Source organism: Solanum stenotomum, chromosome 1 (assembly GCF_019186545.1).
Source record: "Solanum stenotomum isolate F172 chromosome 1, ASM1918654v1, whole genome shotgun sequence".
In the NCBI taxonomy this organism is placed as follows: Eukaryota; Viridiplantae; Streptophyta; class Magnoliopsida; order Solanales; family Solanaceae; genus Solanum; species Solanum stenotomum.
The window spans coordinates 16,469,112-16,486,628 of NC_064282.1; the positions used below are offsets into that span (position 1 = coordinate 16,469,112).

Here is a 17,517-nt window from a genome sequence, read left to right on the forward strand (position 1 = left end):
TCAATATAATTGGTGCTACCAAATCCAACGTTCCAAAAACGTTTTCTCCATTCAAAATCCCTTCGCTAATTTGTCTTCTTTTATGTTGATAAAAAAATTGTATTTATCCTGATCAGAGACACGGAGTAAGAATTTAAACTTTATGGAGATTTAAAATTCTAAAATAACTATATTTAGTAACTGGATCATAACTTTAATTTTAACTCAAAAATAAGGCTTAGACTAAGTCTACTAGATTCGATCGAACTGATAGGTAACTTTTTAACTCTGCCCTGAACCCCACCAAATATTTACACATGAATTGCATTCCAAAATGATCCACTTAGGAGGCAATGACTGCCTTTAATTATATATATGTGTGTGTGTGTGTGGAGTTCTAAAGATTCACCCACCTAATATTTTCGCAATGCTATAAATTCAAACAAGATCAGGTGTTACTAATTAAAGAAACACTATAGAAAGAAGACAACATAAAGGTAAGTGTTTTAAGTACTATGTGTGATTATAATATTTCAGTTCAAATTAAATGAGAAGCAAGTTGCATCATTACCATTTCCATTATTCCCCTAGTTTGCCCTACATCCTTGCCTCTTAAGGTTAATTAACTAAATAGTGTATTTAGCTCAGGCAATTAACCCAATTATATTGCACGTCAAGTGGTGTTTATACTTATCAATTCATGACCCTTGTTTCTACATGGATGATTAATGTATTTATTTATGAGTTTAATATGCTTCTAAAAGTTTTTAATAGTTACGTCTTTGCATGTCAAGCCAAGACACTTAGTCATTCTGCTAAGTATAATACATGTATTATGCAAAAGATTGATCACTAAAACTAATAGCAAAACAACAAACGAATAATTGAGAGACGGGGTATATGCTTTTGCCTTCGGGCCCTCAATTGACCTCTTTTAAATATTAAATAGGATTAAGCACTTCGGATTGCTTGCTACTTCCTACTAATACTAATACACATGATAATTTTATCTATCAAAACTTAGGCAGATGCAAATAAATTACCTAAGTTCTTTTATCTCTATTCAAATTTAAACCTTCATCGTGTTTCACTTATTAATTGACAATTATATTTCTTTGTATTTTGAATTTCTTTAATAAAAATTTTTGACTCTGACACCATAACCACACCTGCTCAGCCACAATGGCTCAATAGTTCTTTAAAGTGCCCCTTATTTATAGTGCAAGATTGGCAACACTAGTCCTTATAGTACAATACTTTCTTCTCTTGTCAAACAACTATAGTAGTACTATTTTGTAACTTTCCCCTTAATTAATGGCTACATATTTAGAAAACATGAAAACCACCATCACAACCAACACCAACACCATCAAATCATCATCAACACAACCAAAAAAATCATCATTAATAACAAGAAAATTTGTAGGTGTAAGACAAAGACCCTCTGGTAGATGGGTTGCTGAGATAAAGGACTCGTCTCAACGTGTGAGATTATGGCTAGGAACATACGATACTGCTGAAGAAGCGGCTCATGCCTACGATGAAGCTGCCCGAGCCCTACGAGGCGAAAATGCACGAACCAACTTTGCTTCTACTGCTCCAAATTCCGATATGGATCAATTGAATAGTTCAGATGATACTAAACATGGTCTTAGCTTTTCTTCTATAAAAGCGAAATTAAGTAAGAATTTACAAAGCATCATGGCTAGGAATTCAGAAAATAAGTCGTCCAAGAGTATTACTAGAGTAAGTGACCATTTCACATTTGCTAGGATTTTCCACTTCAAGAATAATTATGATCAACAATACCAAAATCATCATCGTCATGTGGACATGAATAAAGTTGTGCAACCAAGTATTAGAGTACTTCCACAAGACGTAACTGATAAAAATAACAACGCTAACAATAATAATAATAATGATTCGTCTTGGGAAAATTCATCAAGTGTATCTGATTGTAGTAGTGAATGGGCTGCTTTTAGGCAACTTGGGCTGGATTCTGATAATTATGGATCAGATGGAAGTGATCAGTATTTTGTTGGATCAGATCCATTAATGGCAGGGTGGATTAGTAGTCCAGATATTATGAGTAGCAGTACTAACGAAGGATCATCAAGAAGCAAAAGGTTTAAGGTTTCTTCTTCTGTTATGGTTCCTCCTACTTTTAGTGAATCTCCATTACGAGCTGAAAATTATGTACCATTTTAATTAGTTTTTGTTAATTTGTAATTTTATTTTTATGTTTCTTAAGATTAATCCAAAGTTGGATTTTTAAGAGATCCTAGGATTCCTTTCCTAAGGGAAAGAAAGCCAAAAAAATAATAATAGTTTTTATTGTTATCTCTGTGTGAACGTAGTCGTTGAAAACTTGTATATTAATAAAGGAAGAAATTAGAAAAATGGAATCCAATGAATAAGAATTACACATGTATGTTCCAAAAAGATCAATAATGTTTAAAAGTCTTACTTCGAAGTAAAGCGCTTTCTATCAAAAACAATTTCATACATAAAATTCAAATTCAAGATCTCTAATTAACATACATTTCTTTATCATAACGGGACTGTGATCTGATTTGCACCTGAACACTAATTAAATCGATTTTTGATGTTGGCATATTGCAAATGGAATGGCGGCCTTTGTAACATTTCTAAATTTTAGTAGAGATAAATATTAAACATGTATTATTAATCACGATATAAATAAGTCAACAAATTAATGCTCAAAGTGCAGGCCCTTAATTCTTATATAATATATTAATTAAGGAAAATGACTTAGATAGTAGAGTTAAAAATATTGTATTTGGCTCTTTTCATGAACTTTGGAAGGTTGGATAGTGATATATACAATTCCTTAAGAGCATTTAGTTTGTCAGAATCACATTAATTAAATGTTCAACCTTCTTCTAATCAAACACAATGTTCAAGTCTCTGAAAAATTTATATATATATCAAGTGTTTATATCAAATCAATAAATGTATGATACGTGTTCTAATGAAAATCTAATTTGAAAGTTTTCCTCCTTTGAGTTACCATTATTCCACACTTAGTGCTATGTATTGGTAATTTTGAAGACCAATAACAATAAGAAGAACCAGGAAAAACAAAGAAGAAAGATAAGAATAAGATTAAGAATTAAGATGGAAGACAACTGTTCGTATTTAATTTAATTTATATTACTAGTGCTTAAGATTTAAATACTTTGCAAAATGTAGCTACCTTTTAAATAAGTGCCTTAAAAATCAAATCAAAATGGCCCATGATGGATCCCCCCCCCCCCACCCCCTCAGTAAAAGAAGAGAGAAAGCAATAGTTCAAGGTTCAAACGGCGTCACTTTTGCGTCTGTCCTCCCAAATTGATCTAATATCTTGTCGTCATCTTCTGGGTTTCATCGATTTGGCTGTGAAAAAAACCTTCGGAGGTACGATTTTTCGAATCTATCTTCTCTATATACTGGAATTCTGCAGAGGAATTTAGTTTGAGCTTTTTGCTTATTAGTTTCTCCTTATTTTTATCGATCTTCAGATTATTATTATTATTTATTATTTTGCCCAAAATTGACAAGCAAAGGTTGCATTTTCAGGTAAACTTCCTTTTTCTGTTCATGAAAATCAAAAGATCCGTTACATTTTACACTGTCTATGAATTTATACATTGCATTTTTTTGAATGACTGTTAACTGTTAAAAATGTTTGGTGATTTTTCCGTTTTTGTTAAACATTTATCAGTTTGAAGAGGAGTAATAGCTTGTTACTTTCATGAGGAAAAAAAAATGATGAATTGATATTTTCTGGAAACTGATCCTTTTTGAACTAAAGTAAAAAAGCTCTTTTTTGGATACTAAAAGAATACATAAAAAGACTAAGCTAAATTAGATAGAGCAAGCAACTACAGAAGAAGAAAAAGAAGAAGAGAGAAGTTTGAAAATTTGGGAACTCTATTGTGGGTGCATAGATTGAAAAAGAGAAGCTGTGAGGATTTCAAGTATCTTCTTGTAGAAAGTGTTGAATTTTGTGCTGAGGAATTATGGATAAACAGTTTATTTCAGCCCATTCTGAAAATAAAGAGGAAAAAAGATCCTTTTGACCTGATTTGGATTCTATGACCCAATATAGTTAAAAATATTTGTTCTAGGTGTTGATATGAATGGTTGTCAATATTCAAGAAAGACATCAAATCATTTTCGCTGGTAGTCTTTATAAGTTCTTTATTTTTCCTATGGTACACATTTTCTCTTTACCATCATCCCATCAACTATTTAGAAAATCTAATTAACAATTTTGGCCGAGTTCTCAAGTTCAAAAGAAGTTAAAGTAGAGAACATTCTAAATGAACCACATTTTTTATCTAGACGTAAATTATTTTTTCAAGGAGTTCATATATTGGAATTAGCTATATTCTTCCTGCTCAATAGATGTTTTAGCAAGTTGAATTTTTAAATACCTGATCAAGAGATATTAAGGACTGACACTAGATGATTTCTTCTAATTTGCCTAAGCCTTGTACTTGTGGGACATAGTAGGTGCGCTCAAGAGATAATAAGAAAAGTCAAGGTGAGCTCAAGCAGGCCTGGACACCATTGTCATTAAAAAACTGAAAGCAATTGTGTTTGTTCTTAGAAACAAACTGTGTTTTAGGGAAACTAAATGCAATATAATTTCTGGAACAAGAAACAATTTAAAGACAGGCAAGAAAGAAGATGTGAGATATTCTGAAAATTATAGTAGAATTTAGTGCCTTGAGTTTTGGTTAAATTCCTTTGTGAAAATGTGAATTCAATAACAGCATCAGTCACACTGATTAAATATAATGACAATAACTTGAAGGTGGTAGTGTTTGATATCTTGTTAGTTTGAAGAATGATCTAGTCTGTATGCAATACTTAAGACTGACATGTAGTCATATTAGCTTTATTGAGTTGACCTATGTTGAATTGGTGAATGCATGACCTTGTTGCGTTCATCTCTAGAAAGGGATAAGGAAAGACAACACGTAAAATGTCACAAATTGCTGAAATGTTAAAAAAATAAAAGATCTCTATCTTCTTTTCACAATCTTGTCTCGAAATTTTCATGTTAAAGGAATTATGTTTGGCTATCCATATATCTCTTGCCATGAATGGTTATCTTACACTATCTCTTTCACTGAAGGGGGGAAAAGTACACAACATGAGGGCCATATTTTGTGGCAATCTGGAATTTGACGCTCGCCAGTCAGATGTTGAGCGGCTTTTCAGAAGATATGGGAAGGTTGATAGGGTGGATATGAAATCTGGTATACTACCTTTTCTTGACCTTAAGTTGTTTTCTGGTTATTTTTTGAAAGGAAGCAATCTCTTAGAGGTAGAAGCCTAAAGGGTCAAGGTAAACTGTGTGTTTACATTTGTTTCCAGCATGCCTATTATGTTTGTTGAAGGACTAGACCACAATTATGTGGAGAAGTTCTTGGAAAATGTAAAATGAATGTGTTCTGTTTTAATAGTTTATCCATATACGTGTATGTTGTTTTCCCATGGAAATTCAAGTTTTTGGTATTTGTTCTGATGGATGGCTTTATGTTTATTGAATTGTATCCTCATAAAAGTTAGATGTTATTTTCTTTCTGATTGTTCGAAATGTTCTCTCCAAATTGTTTTATCCGGAGAAAAAGCAAGTTCTTGTGTAGTTGAACACCCAATCTCAATAATTTCTTTGGCGCAGGATACTTGGGAAATTCCTAGATCTTCCTGGATGAAGGATTCTCCGCCTTTCTTTTTTTGGCTTGTGCCCAAGATACATACTCTTATGTTTATCTAAAAGAACCAATATGATCTGCCATGGTTCTACCATCGTACAATTTACTGAGACCATTGCCTTTGCATTCCTCATGACCTTTGCTCAGTCCTCAATATCCGACATGTTTCAACATAGATAGCATGACCATCTCGGATCCAGTGGCAGCTGTTGAGTTCCTTCATACAGATTTTTCTTTCCCCTTCCCCCCTTCCCCCCTCATTTGTGGGGGGTTTTGGGTGGTAAGTTTGATCTAGTTGCATTCTGTAGTGTGCTGATATTTATTTGCAGGAGGCATCTGAACTGACCTTTATGTATGAAAAATTTAACTGAATTTTTTTGGTTTGATTTCATGGCACTTCGGTTTTGTAGGATTTGCTTTCGTTTATATGGAGGACGAGCGAGATGCTGATGATGCAATTAGAAGACTTGACAGGATAGAGTTTGGTAAAAAGGGACGCAGGCTTCGTGTAGAATGGACTAAGGTATGATGTTGTTGAATCGTGAGTTGCAGCACCATGACCGATAATATTTACAGCATCAGTTTGGTGTGGAAATTCCGCACTTTTTTTGTGTTATAACTTATATGCAGAACTGAACTGACTAAGTTGATGTTATAGCAGGATCGTGGTAGTAGGAGGCCTGAAATTTCCAGAAAACCTGCTGCGAATACTAGACCTTCAAAGACTTTATTTGTCATCAACTTTGATCCAGTTCATACTCAGACAAGGGACATAGAGAAGTATTTTGAACCATATGGTAGAATATCAAATGTTCGAATTAGAAAGAATTTCGCGTTTGTTCAGTATGAGTCAGTGGACGATGCTAGCAGAGCATTAGAAGCAACAAACATGAGGTTAGCAGTTTAGAAGATTCTTTGATGAGTATTGTACTTTCCTTGCTTGTAATTCATACATATCATTGTTACTGGAATATTTGATTACTCTTGCTAAGTGAGTGCTCCATTTCACCTTATAAAAGATGATTAACCTCTCTGAAATAGTCGGGGAAATGACTTGAGTATAGACTGTAGGCACAAAACGTTGAAGGGTCATTTTCCCTTCAGCAGTTCATTGCTATGGTCTTACTTATTTCTGTAGATTAATTGTAGGTGTTCCTTTTCTATCTAGGTAGATATAATTGAGAATCAGTAGACAACCTCATTGCCCTCTTTCTTCCCACTTTTTTTTTGTTCATCGGGTACCTGGATTTCCCCATCAATACTAGTACCAGGTAAGTTTATCCAAGTCTCAGACAAACGTGAAAAATCACTTTAAGTTTTGTCTTATTGAAGATTTAAATTCTGATCTCTCGTGCTCTCCCACTTCATGTAATATTGGGCAACACCCTTGGTTAACACAAAAAAATTGCCATTTTTGCATTTCTCTTTTTCGTGGCTGCTGCAATTCTACATTATAATTCCTTTCAAATGACTCAAATTGTATACTCTTACTTCTACTCATTTGAGATTTTTTATTAATTTGACAGCAAGTTCATGGATCGAGTTATTTCTGTGGAATTCGCAATTCGAGATGATGATGACAGGAGAAATGATCGCAGTCCTGACAGAAGAGGTCGTGACATGTCGCCTGACAGAAGAGGTTATGACCGTCGGCGTTCGCCTAGCCCATATAGAAGGGATAGGGGTAGTCCTGACTATGGGCGTGGAGCACCTCTAAACTCGAGGCCTCAGACCAGGAGAAGTCCTGAGTATGGTCGAGCCGAAAGTCCTGTCAATGAGAGATATCACAGGTCCCTTCACAATCTTCTTTTTTTTTTTGGTTTTTATCCTTATGTCTCACCCCCACCCTGGGGTGGGTTTATTCAAGCTGTATCCATGTCCAAACCTTTCATATATACTAATGTTGTTATGATCTTTACCAATGCAGTCGTTCACCACCGCCACGTGAGAGGTCTCGATCTTGAGAAGAAAACTTCCAACCAAAGATTTCATAAGAAAAAAACACCTTCCGGTTCAAGAAAGAAGTATCAGTTGTTTATGTTGTCTGTAGGTCTCATCGTTGTCTGGAGTTTTTAGCTTTAACCTTGGGTAGTCAACCTGCAGATTTTTACTATGTTGTACCATTTTGTACTTTAGTTTGATGTTCATTTCCATTGGTGAGTATGTTGTGTGCACTAGTATTTAAAATACTACTCATTGTTACATTAGCTTAAAAGGAGAATGTTGTTAAAAACTCCTTGATTCTATTTTTTCTGCTCTTTAGGCCATGTGCTGATTGTGAATGTCGTTGCCCATGTTTAGTGATCCTGCACACATAAAGAGTCTCACATTGAATGGTGGAGGAAGTTACAGTTGCTTTACAGTCCTTGGGGGTCATTTTTGCAGATAAAGTTATTTCAGAATTATAATCCTGGGACTAATTTATCCTACGTGGGATCGAATAATCCCAAGTTGGATGGCATATCTAAGAATAAGCTCGAGATTAAATTTTATACCCTATTTGATTGAAGGTATAAGCTAAATTATAATCTCAACCAAATAGAGTATAATCTTAATTCCAAGATATCCCACCTATCAAAACTACTTGTAGAAGAATAAAGTGGAGGCACTAATGAATTAGAGTGGATCAACTGTACGATGAATTGCGTTAATTCATTGCTACCGTACAAATTCATGTACGCACTAATAAATAAAATGGACTAGAATATGGTGGTACGATTTGACCAATTTGAGTATGCATGTAATGTGGTTTGTTGGTTTGTGATTTAATGTAGTGGTTTCAATATTTATTGATTGTTGATTCCAAATTCAAATAAAAAGACAGCAAACGTTACACTATTAGGTCATCTTTATCTATTGCATATAATTTATCTTATTTTAAAATGCACAAATTTAAAAGACATTTATTTATAAAATATTTTTTTGGGCAATTTGATAGTGTAGGAGATTTTTTTATTTTTTATTTTTGGTTTCTCATCCGAAGCTCACATTAGAGCCCCAACTAAATTCGAATACGCACTGCAGGGTCCATTTGAGGGTAGCGCTCCCAACAAAATTTTCTCCATATTCAGGGCGCGAATCAGAGACCTCTGGTTAAGGGTGAAACACTCTTACCCGTGCACCACAACCCATGTTGATGTGTAGGAGAGTGTTGTTTGTAGTTTGTAGCGTTAGCATTGAATAATGTGACCGACAAGAGACAGCGTTCCGTCGAGGTTACGTCAAGACAAATTCCCGCACGCTCCATCTACGCTTTCCCAATCTGTACCTTTCAATTTGAATTCTCCAGGCTTACGGTAGGTGCTACAAATCGAAAAATAAATAAAATATTTTTCCGTCTCAATTTATATGATAAAAGTTTGACTAGAAATGAATATTTTTTTATTTTAAAAAAAAAACGACTTTTGAAACTCATGGTCTAAAATAAGTTATAGATATTTGTGTGACTACAAGTCATTTCATTAAAAGTAAAATAGTCATTTAAAGTTAAATTATTAGTACTAAATATAAATAAATATTATTTTTTTGAACTGTCTAAAAAAAAGTGTGTTAGATGAATTGGAACGAAAAAAATAATATGTACTTGAAGTTATCGTTAGTAAAAAAAAGGCTTAATATTTGGATAGTTACTTATACACAGTATATTGTAAGATAGATTCGCAAACTTATTAGTGACCAGATAGATATTTAAACTTGGCCAAGTGAGTGAAACACGCTTCTAATATATTAAATGGACCAATAATTAGATGACACATGTAATATTTTTTTTAGATGTAGTATAACTAAAAATGGAATAAATACTCTTTTAAAAAAATAATAATTAGAAATTCACTTTTATTTTGCGTTGACTTTGTCAATAGTCTTTAAAGTTAAAATATCAAATTCAACTACATATTACCAGTTGGAAATCTCTTTCATCAACTCAAATATAAACTAAAAAGAACACTACAAATTTCACAAAAAGATTACAATTTTTTTTAATTTTTGACTAAAAACATAGCAAAAGTACATTAAGCCCGCGGACATCAAAAATTTATAAGATGATTAAATCACAAATTTAATTATAGTGTCCTCATTTTGGAACAGTTGTGTTAGCTTAAGCCAAAAGCTTGATGCCTCATTAAACTTTAGATTAGTTTGATTTTCATGTAATAATTTTTTATATTTGAAAAACTGATTGGAAAAATTTGAATATGTATAGTGCATGGTCATGTCAGATAAGAAAATGAGTGCTGAAGAAATTGATCAAAAGTCATACAGTTGACCATGTGGGGTGGGGGTTTGAGATTTCAAGTGACTAATATCTTTTTAAGTATTCCACTAATCATGTAAGTTCATGGTTGCCTATATTTTTGTAGCACATGATTTGGTTTATAATTTAATGATTGAGGAACTTTGTATCCATCATTACTTCTCTTTTCAAAATTTGAACTTCCTCATAAACAGAGTAGACAGATATAGCAATAAAACAAATTATCCTCTCTCTTTTTTCAAATTATTATTGCACATGTTTTTGTAGTTGAATAAGATCTACAATTAAGATCTAAGAAGAGGGAAGCAAAATATTTGGCATTATATGCAACTATCATTGTAACTATCTTGTTAGCTTTCAACCAAAAGCTAATAAGATTTTTAGTTACATATTTATTATTTAGTTAAATAAATAAATATGTCATTGTATGATTTTAGTTACATATTTATTACATAGTTAAATAATAAATATGTCATTGTATGAGCTATTTATTACTCATTCCTTTTGAATTTGTTAAATTTTGATCTGACACATAGTTTACGAAAGTAAATTAGATTTTNAAGATCTATAATTAAGATCTAAGAAGAGGGAGGCAAAATATTTAGCATTATATGCAACTATCATTGTAACTATCTTGTTAGCTTTCAACCAAAAGCTAACAAGATTTTTAGTTACATATTTATTATTTAGTTAAATAATAAATATGTCATTGTATGATTTTAGTTACATATTTATTACATAGTTAAATAATAAATATGTCATTGTATGAGCTATTTATTACTTATTCCTTTTGAATTTGTTAAATTTTGATCTGACACATAGTTTACGAAAGTAAATTAGATTTTGAGAAAAAACATTAAGTGATACTTGAAGTTGTTCCAGATTTTCAAAAAGACACCTTAACTTTGTGTGTGTCCTATTACCCCACAAAACACTCAAAATCACAATAAATACACATTTTTTACACAATATTTCCACTTTGGACAAAAATATCCTTCGAATGTGCAATTTCTTAAAAACAAAAAGTCGGACCCATTATTGATGTATTGAAGGATGCTTTGGTAATTTCCTATGATGAATTCGTTTTGTTTGTTTCTTTTAAATTTATTTTACTATACTAAATAATTCTATAAAATATTATGAATCACGATAATTAATTAATTAAATATTTAAAAGATATAAAAATATATAAAAGATCTGATTGACTCTTCAAATTTTACCGGTGACACATAAATTGGGACAAATGAAATAATATATATTATTTGAAAATTTCTTAGAAAGTACTATAAATTACAGTAATTAAAGACAAAAAAAATTGATTGAATCTCAATTTTTTTTAATACTACATAAAGAAAGAAATCACACGACTATCTATTAACCCCTATACAATTTACCTTGATCCTTAATTTTCATTCTTTTATCCAATCCAGGATCATGTCCTTAGAAAGTTGATGATATGTCATGTCATGTCGAATCGCTTTTCTCTAATTCTTCTTCGTCTACATTTGCCTCTCATTAGACCTATCACTATTAACCTCACCCCTCTTCATTGGGACATCTATGCTCCTTCTCTTTACATGTCTAAATCATTTCAACCCCGCTTTTCATATATATTTTATCTACCACTACAATTACTCTTACCTTGCACTGTAAATTTCGTTTCTAATTATATTAGTTATAAAACTTGTACGTTAAAGTGTTTTAACTTTTTTATTTCTTTTGTAGAACTATTACTTAATTAGGATAATATTAAGGGTGACAAACGGGTTGAGTCAGAATTGGGCGTGTCATAATAGGCTAGGATAATAATTTGGTCAAAACCTAATCCAACACAAATTTGCTTGGTTGAAACGGGTTAGGCGATCAGTTATATAACGGGTCAAAATCCAACCCAACTCAATTTTTACTAAGCTTAATTATTTTATTTGTTCTTTTAAACTATTTTAATACCTAATAAAATTATTTTTTTCTTTATTATTGTTGAACATATCAAATTGGAAAAAAGTTTTTAAAACATATTTGACAAGATTTCTCATGAGACAATTCGGGTTACATATCAATCCAATTTTTAATGGGTTGAAATGTGTTTGAATGAAATGGGTTAAGCTAATAAATGGACCGGTCAATAACTCGCTCAAACTTAAACGGGTTGGTTGGATTGAGTTTGATTTTGTCACCCCTAAATAATATTACTATTCTAGAATTTAAAATTCATAAATGTTAAACTCTAATTTTAATCACCTCTTAAGAAACTATAAATAGAAAAATAATTTTACTATATCACTCTTTGAATATAATGTCTTGAAAAATATAATAGGAAAATGACTATAATTGATGATAAGGATAAAATAAGAACTAAATGTATTGATTTCATAAAGTGGACATGTATTATTGGACATCCCAAAATAATATAGTGGACAACTATTGATAGACGGAGAGAGAGTGTTTTTTTGGTACATGACATTCTTGAAATTGATGTATCTAGAAATTGTATTGTCCTCTATTTGGAAGGATTGGGAATTTTGAAATTTGCATAAATTTGAATTTGGATGGACCATTTTATATGTTTTAGTTTTGACACTTTGGTTTTCTTTTTGGCCTCAAGTATAAATAAGCACATCAAAACTGTTTAATTTTAAAAAGGTAGGTTGAGCTCCTTATATTTGTTTGTTTATATTTATATTACACATCTTTTATTATATAAAAAATTTCAAATATTTGAATTATTTTATTTATATATAACATTGGCCACTTCAAGTTCAAACTGTTTAAATTCTAACCTTATTTAATGTGAAATTTTCAATTATTATTTGTATTTTAAATCTTCAAAAATAGATATTGGAGTCTATTTATGGTGGATTTTCTTTTTTCTTTTTCCTCTAATTATTGGATGACAAAATTAAATTCCATTTTCCATAAAAGGTGCCACTTTTTTTATCCAAAAGTGTCACTATGCAGTACAGTGCCAGCTACACGTTCACCCACCACCATAAAAAGCAAATATATTTCTCATGGGTCCCACATAATTCACACGTGTCAACTTTTACTGACACATCAGCCTCCTTGGTAAAATAAAATAATTCTTGTAATAACATTTTTCAAATTTCAACGGTCTGATTTACTGTTTTGATCCTTCAATCGCAACCGTTCATTTCTCAGCATGCTCTCTCTTTGGCCTTGCTGATTATTATTGGAAAGAATCTAGGTGACAATAAGACAGGACTGTATCTGACATTTTCTTCTTCTTAAAGAGAGAGAGAAGAGAGATTTGGGGTTTCTTTGATTTTGATTTTTGAATCAAGATTTTGTTGTTTCTCTCTATGTGTTCTGTCTTCTTTTGTTTATTTAGGCTCCACTACTTTAATTGGTGGCCTATTTTTTAAACTAGGTGCTGTTGTAAGTTGTAACAGCTACATTTAGCTTCTTCTACTTCCAGTTCAAAATTCTTCTCACTTTCTTTCATAAAAAACCCAAAATTTCCTTTTGGAAGATGGTCAACATTTGAGATTTGGGGATGTTTCTTGATTTACATTTCTTGCTAAGTTTTGATCAAAGTTTCTATCTTTTTTGAGAAAAAGACCTTCAGCTTGAGAGGGGTTTGGAAGGAATTTAGGATCAAGCTATTTTTGGTTCCAATTTGAGGAAAAAGGGTGCTACAGATTGTTTCTGAGTCTTAAAGGTTGGTTCTTTAGCTTCTTCTTTTTTTGTACTTGATCTTGACATTAGAAAGGACCATGCTGCTTCTAACTGTTTTTTTTTTTTGAGTTGGGGTGAATCGGAAACAACCTCTCTACCTCCAAGGTACGGGTAAGGTCTGCGTACGCGCTACCTCCCTCGACTACACTTTGTGGAGTACACTGGGTATGTTGTTGTTGATCTTATGATTAGACAGACTGAGAATGAGGGGAAAAGGGTTTTTTTTTTTTTATTAATCTTTGGTATGTCTTGATTTTTCAAGTCTAGGTGATGATTAGTGAGTGATCATTATTTTTTTGGGATTTATTTTCTTGATTGTGATATTTGCTTATAGAAACAGTAATGCAAGTCTTTAAGTGGCTGATAAAGCTTTGAGTGACTTGGATGATAACCAATAGACTAGTCAATTAGAGGTATGCAATGAAATTTCTTTATTGCAGAAAATTTGGTGAACATTCTTTTAGTGGGAGCTTGGCCCCATTTACAAAACTATGTATGTACAACTGGAGATTAAAAAAAATCTTATCTTCTCTTCAAAGCAAAGAGTCTTCCTTTTCAATACTATACCAGCAATGGATATCCATATATATATGGGGATAAAGTTGGAATTAAGTTACAAATTGAACTAGTGGACCTGTCCTTTCTTGGAATTTTGGCCATTTAGATTTAGATCTACTCCATGTTATGTAGTAGTTGAAGATTTTACTATTCATCTAGAATCAATGTCCTATTCCGTAGCTGAAAGGTAAAGTTATGAAGTTCCATTTTTCTTTACCAACTTGCCCCTATCTTTTCCCTAAATACCCTGCTGATAACATCACCTGTATGTGGGGCATTTTGGTCATGGTATAAAACGTCAGCCGACATTTTCTAATGGCTAGTTGTGGTGTATTTGTAGAAGAGTTGCATCATTTCACTTTCATCAGCTGTCAATGAATGTTTAAAGTTTGGAAAACTTGAGATTTTCCATGGTGATTTTTCTGTCTACTTGAAAAAACTTTTGAGTGAACTCGTGTGGGGACTACTTTATTAGGTGCTTAGTAATTGTCTGTCGGCTTTCATTTTCAGCTAACCAGATTTCTGTGATCATGCAAGATACTCGAACCCTCTAATGTTTGGCCTCCTCCCTATCTGTCCTATTTATTTAATGAAGTTTTTTATTTGCTGATTCCCTATAGTTTAATGTTTTGTGATTGTAACTGCTCCCACAACTTTAACTTTTCTAGGAGAAAAGATGATATTTTTTATGCTTTTCTGAAACTAGTCCACCACTTTGTCTGAAGTTTACTTTTCCATCTGAAAGACATCTTGGTGCTTAGCTGACACATTTTTCTTCCTTAAAAATCATTTCTTTGTGGATTCTCTTCTCCTTTGATACCAAACTCTCAAAATGGGTTGTTGTCAAGGAACTTGATCCATGTTTAGATCAGTTCATGTGAAAGATTGGATATTTTCCTGTAAATCTTTTCAGTGTCAGAATTATTGAGGTTCTTTATTTTCTGAATTGCAGTTCTTCTCAGCGAGGTAAAGAGTCTGATTCCTTCAGCTGTACTTCATATGATGGTGGGTGATAGTGGCAACTTGTCGGTTGAAGAGTGGCTCTCGCGTGCACAAGAATTTGTGCCTGTTGCACTTGAGAAGGCAAGAGAGGTTAAAGGATTCCCCGGTAGATGGAGGATGATTATCTCAAAATTGGAACAGATCCCGAATCGACTGTCTGATTTATCTAGCCATCCTTTCTTCTCAAAGAATGCTCTTTGTAAGGAGCAATTGCAGACGGTATCAAAGACGTTAAATGAAGCTGTTGAATTGGCAGAGAAGTGCATGAAAGAGAAGTATGAGGGAAAACTTCGGATGCAAAGTGATTTAGATGCATTGTCAGGGAGATTGGATTTGAACTTGCGTGATTGTGGGCTCTTAATCAAGTCTGGAGTGCTTGGTGAGGTTACTTTGCCGTCATCTGTTGCAAGCACATCTGCGGCACCTGAGGTAGCAGTACATGGAAATTTACGAGAATTGCTTGCTCGGCTTCAGATTGGACACTTGGAGGCTAAACATAAGGCCCTTGATAACCTTCTTGAAGTCATGAAAGAAGATGAGAAAAATGTTTTGGCTGTCCTTGGTCGAAGCAATATTGCAGCTTTAGTCCAATTGTTAACTGCTACTTCTCCTCGAATGAGGGAGAAGACAGTAACTGTAATTTGCTCGCTTGCAGAATCTGGGAGTTGTGAGAATTGGCTGGTTTCAGAAGGAGTTCTCCCTCCTCTTATACGTCTTGTTGAATCTGGTACAACTGTGAGCAAAGAGAAGGCCACCATTTCTCTCCAGAGATTGTCTATGACAGCAGAAACAGCTCGTTCTATTGTTGGACATGGTGGGATTAGGCCTCTAATCGAGATCTGCCAAACTGGTGATTCTGTTTCTCAGGCAGCTGCTGCTTGTACCCTGAAAAATATATCTGCTGTTCCAGAAGTTCGACAAGCTCTAGCTGAAGAAGGTATCATAAAAGTTATGATGAATCTCCTAGATTGTGGAATACTGTTAGGATCGAAAGAGTATGCAGCTGAATGCTTGCAAAATCTAACTTCTGGGAATGATGATCTCCGAAGATCAGTTGTGTCAGAGGGTGGAATCAGAAGCCTGTTAGCATACTTGGATGGTCCATTGCCCCAAGAATCAGCTGTAGGGGCCTTGAGAAATTTGGTTGGGTCTGTGTCAACAGACATTTTAATCTCGCTTGGTCTCCTTCCAAGGTTGGTCCATGTCCTCAAGTCAGGATCGCTTGGTGCACAACAGGCTGCAGCATCAGCAGTGTGTCGAATTTGCGCCTCAACTGAGATGAAGAGACTTTTGGGTGAAGCTGGATGCATTCCTCTCCTTATTAAGATGCTGGAGGCTAAAGCAAATGGGGTGAAGGAGGTCGCTGCTCAAGCGATTGCTAGCCTAATGTCCCTTGCGCATAATTGCAGGGAAGTCAAGAGAGACGATAAAAGCGTGCCAAATTTGGTTCAGCTGCTTGATCCAGCTCCTCAAAATACAGCTAAGAAATATGCTGTTGCTTGCCTTTCCTTGCTTTCCTCGAGCAAGAAATGCAAGAAGCTGATGATTTCCTATGGAGCAATTGGCTATCTGAAGAAGCTTACCGAGATGGATATTCCAGGTGCAAAGAAGCTACTCGAACGCTTGGAAAGAGGTAGATTGAGAAGCTTGTTTAGCAGAAAATAGGTAGGCCAAAAGTTCAATGTCCTTCCTTGTACAATATCTTACTCTTAATCCAATCTATGATCATAAAATCATATGTAGCTCAAGGGGGGGAATTTAGTAGGTATAAAACCTGTTGTTCTATGCAGGTCAAGGGTTTAAATAAAACCTCCTGACCATTAGTAATAACTTCTCTCAACTTCTATTTATCAATTTCTTATCAACTAAAAGCAAGATGGTTATTTTGTCATCCTATTACTTCTCTTTTGTTTTGTTCATCTCTTGAATGTTTTCGGAGATCTTTATACAAAAAATTCATGCAATTGAGAATTGGTGGTGAGAAGCTCATCGGTATCAGCTCCTTCACCGACTACTCTACTATGTAATTTACATTTATGAGATTGGCATCTGGCAGGTCTTTTGATACCACCAAGGTGAGTTGCTCGCTCCTTGTTTCAGGGAAACCTGTTTCAAATTGAAATCAAGACAAAATGCATCACTTTTTGGTTCTTAGAATGGAGAGGAGAGGAGTTTAAGTTTAGAGGCAAACCTACATTCAAACCTCTCTATAACAACATCGTTTATCTATATAGCAAAATGTTGTTATAGAGAAAATATAATGTAACATAACATGAAAAAGTGGTTCCAAATAAGCTT

At 33.6% G+C, this 17,517-nt stretch overlaps 3 protein-coding genes across 9 annotated transcripts; all 3 read left to right on the forward strand.

The window, feature by feature from the left end:
- Positions 1–1,293: 1,293 nt before the first annotated feature.
- Positions 1,294–2,187, forward strand: LOC125859569 (ethylene-responsive transcription factor ERN1-like). The gene has a single exon (XM_049539377.1). The coding sequence runs from the start codon at positions 1,294–1,296 to the stop codon at positions 2,185–2,187; it is 894 nt and encodes a 297-aa protein (XP_049395334.1).
- A 1,110-nt stretch (positions 2,188–3,297) lies between these two features.
- Positions 3,298–7,957, forward strand: LOC125863157 (serine/arginine-rich splicing factor RS41-like). 6 transcript variants are annotated; one of them, XM_049543320.1, is made up of 7 exons: positions 3,314–3,399; positions 3,504–3,561; positions 5,129–5,252; positions 6,122–6,234; positions 6,370–6,605; positions 7,238–7,501; positions 7,639–7,957. In XM_049543320.1, the coding sequence occupies exons 3-7, from the start codon at positions 5,147–5,149 to the stop codon at positions 7,673–7,675; spliced, it is 756 nt and encodes a 251-aa protein (XP_049399277.1). In that variant the 5' UTR covers positions 3,314–3,399; positions 3,504–3,561; positions 5,129–5,146; the 3' UTR covers positions 7,676–7,957. The 6 variants fall into 6 exon arrangements, with proteins under 6 accessions (XP_049399286.1, XP_049399277.1, XP_049399302.1 ...); XM_049543345.1 differs by having other exon boundaries at positions 3,315–3,399; positions 6,373–6,605; XM_049543329.1 differs by lacking the exon at positions 3,504–3,561 and having other exon boundaries at positions 3,298–3,399.
- Positions 7,958–13,201: 5,244 nt separating this feature from the next.
- Positions 13,202–17,110, forward strand: LOC125863039 (protein CELLULOSE SYNTHASE INTERACTIVE 3). Of its 2 annotated transcripts, none has more exons than XM_049543182.1 (2): positions 13,202–13,642; positions 15,170–17,110. In XM_049543182.1, exon 2 carries the CDS (start codon positions 15,217–15,219, stop codon positions 16,882–16,884), a length of 1,668 nt encoding a protein of 555 aa, XP_049399139.1. In that variant the 5' UTR covers positions 13,202–13,642; positions 15,170–15,216; the 3' UTR covers positions 16,885–17,110. The 2 variants fall into 2 exon arrangements, with proteins under 2 accessions (XP_049399139.1, XP_049399146.1); XM_049543189.1 differs by lacking the exon at positions 13,202–13,642 and adding an exon at positions 14,612–14,772.
- The last annotated feature ends 407 nt before the right edge of the window (positions 17,111–17,517 follow it).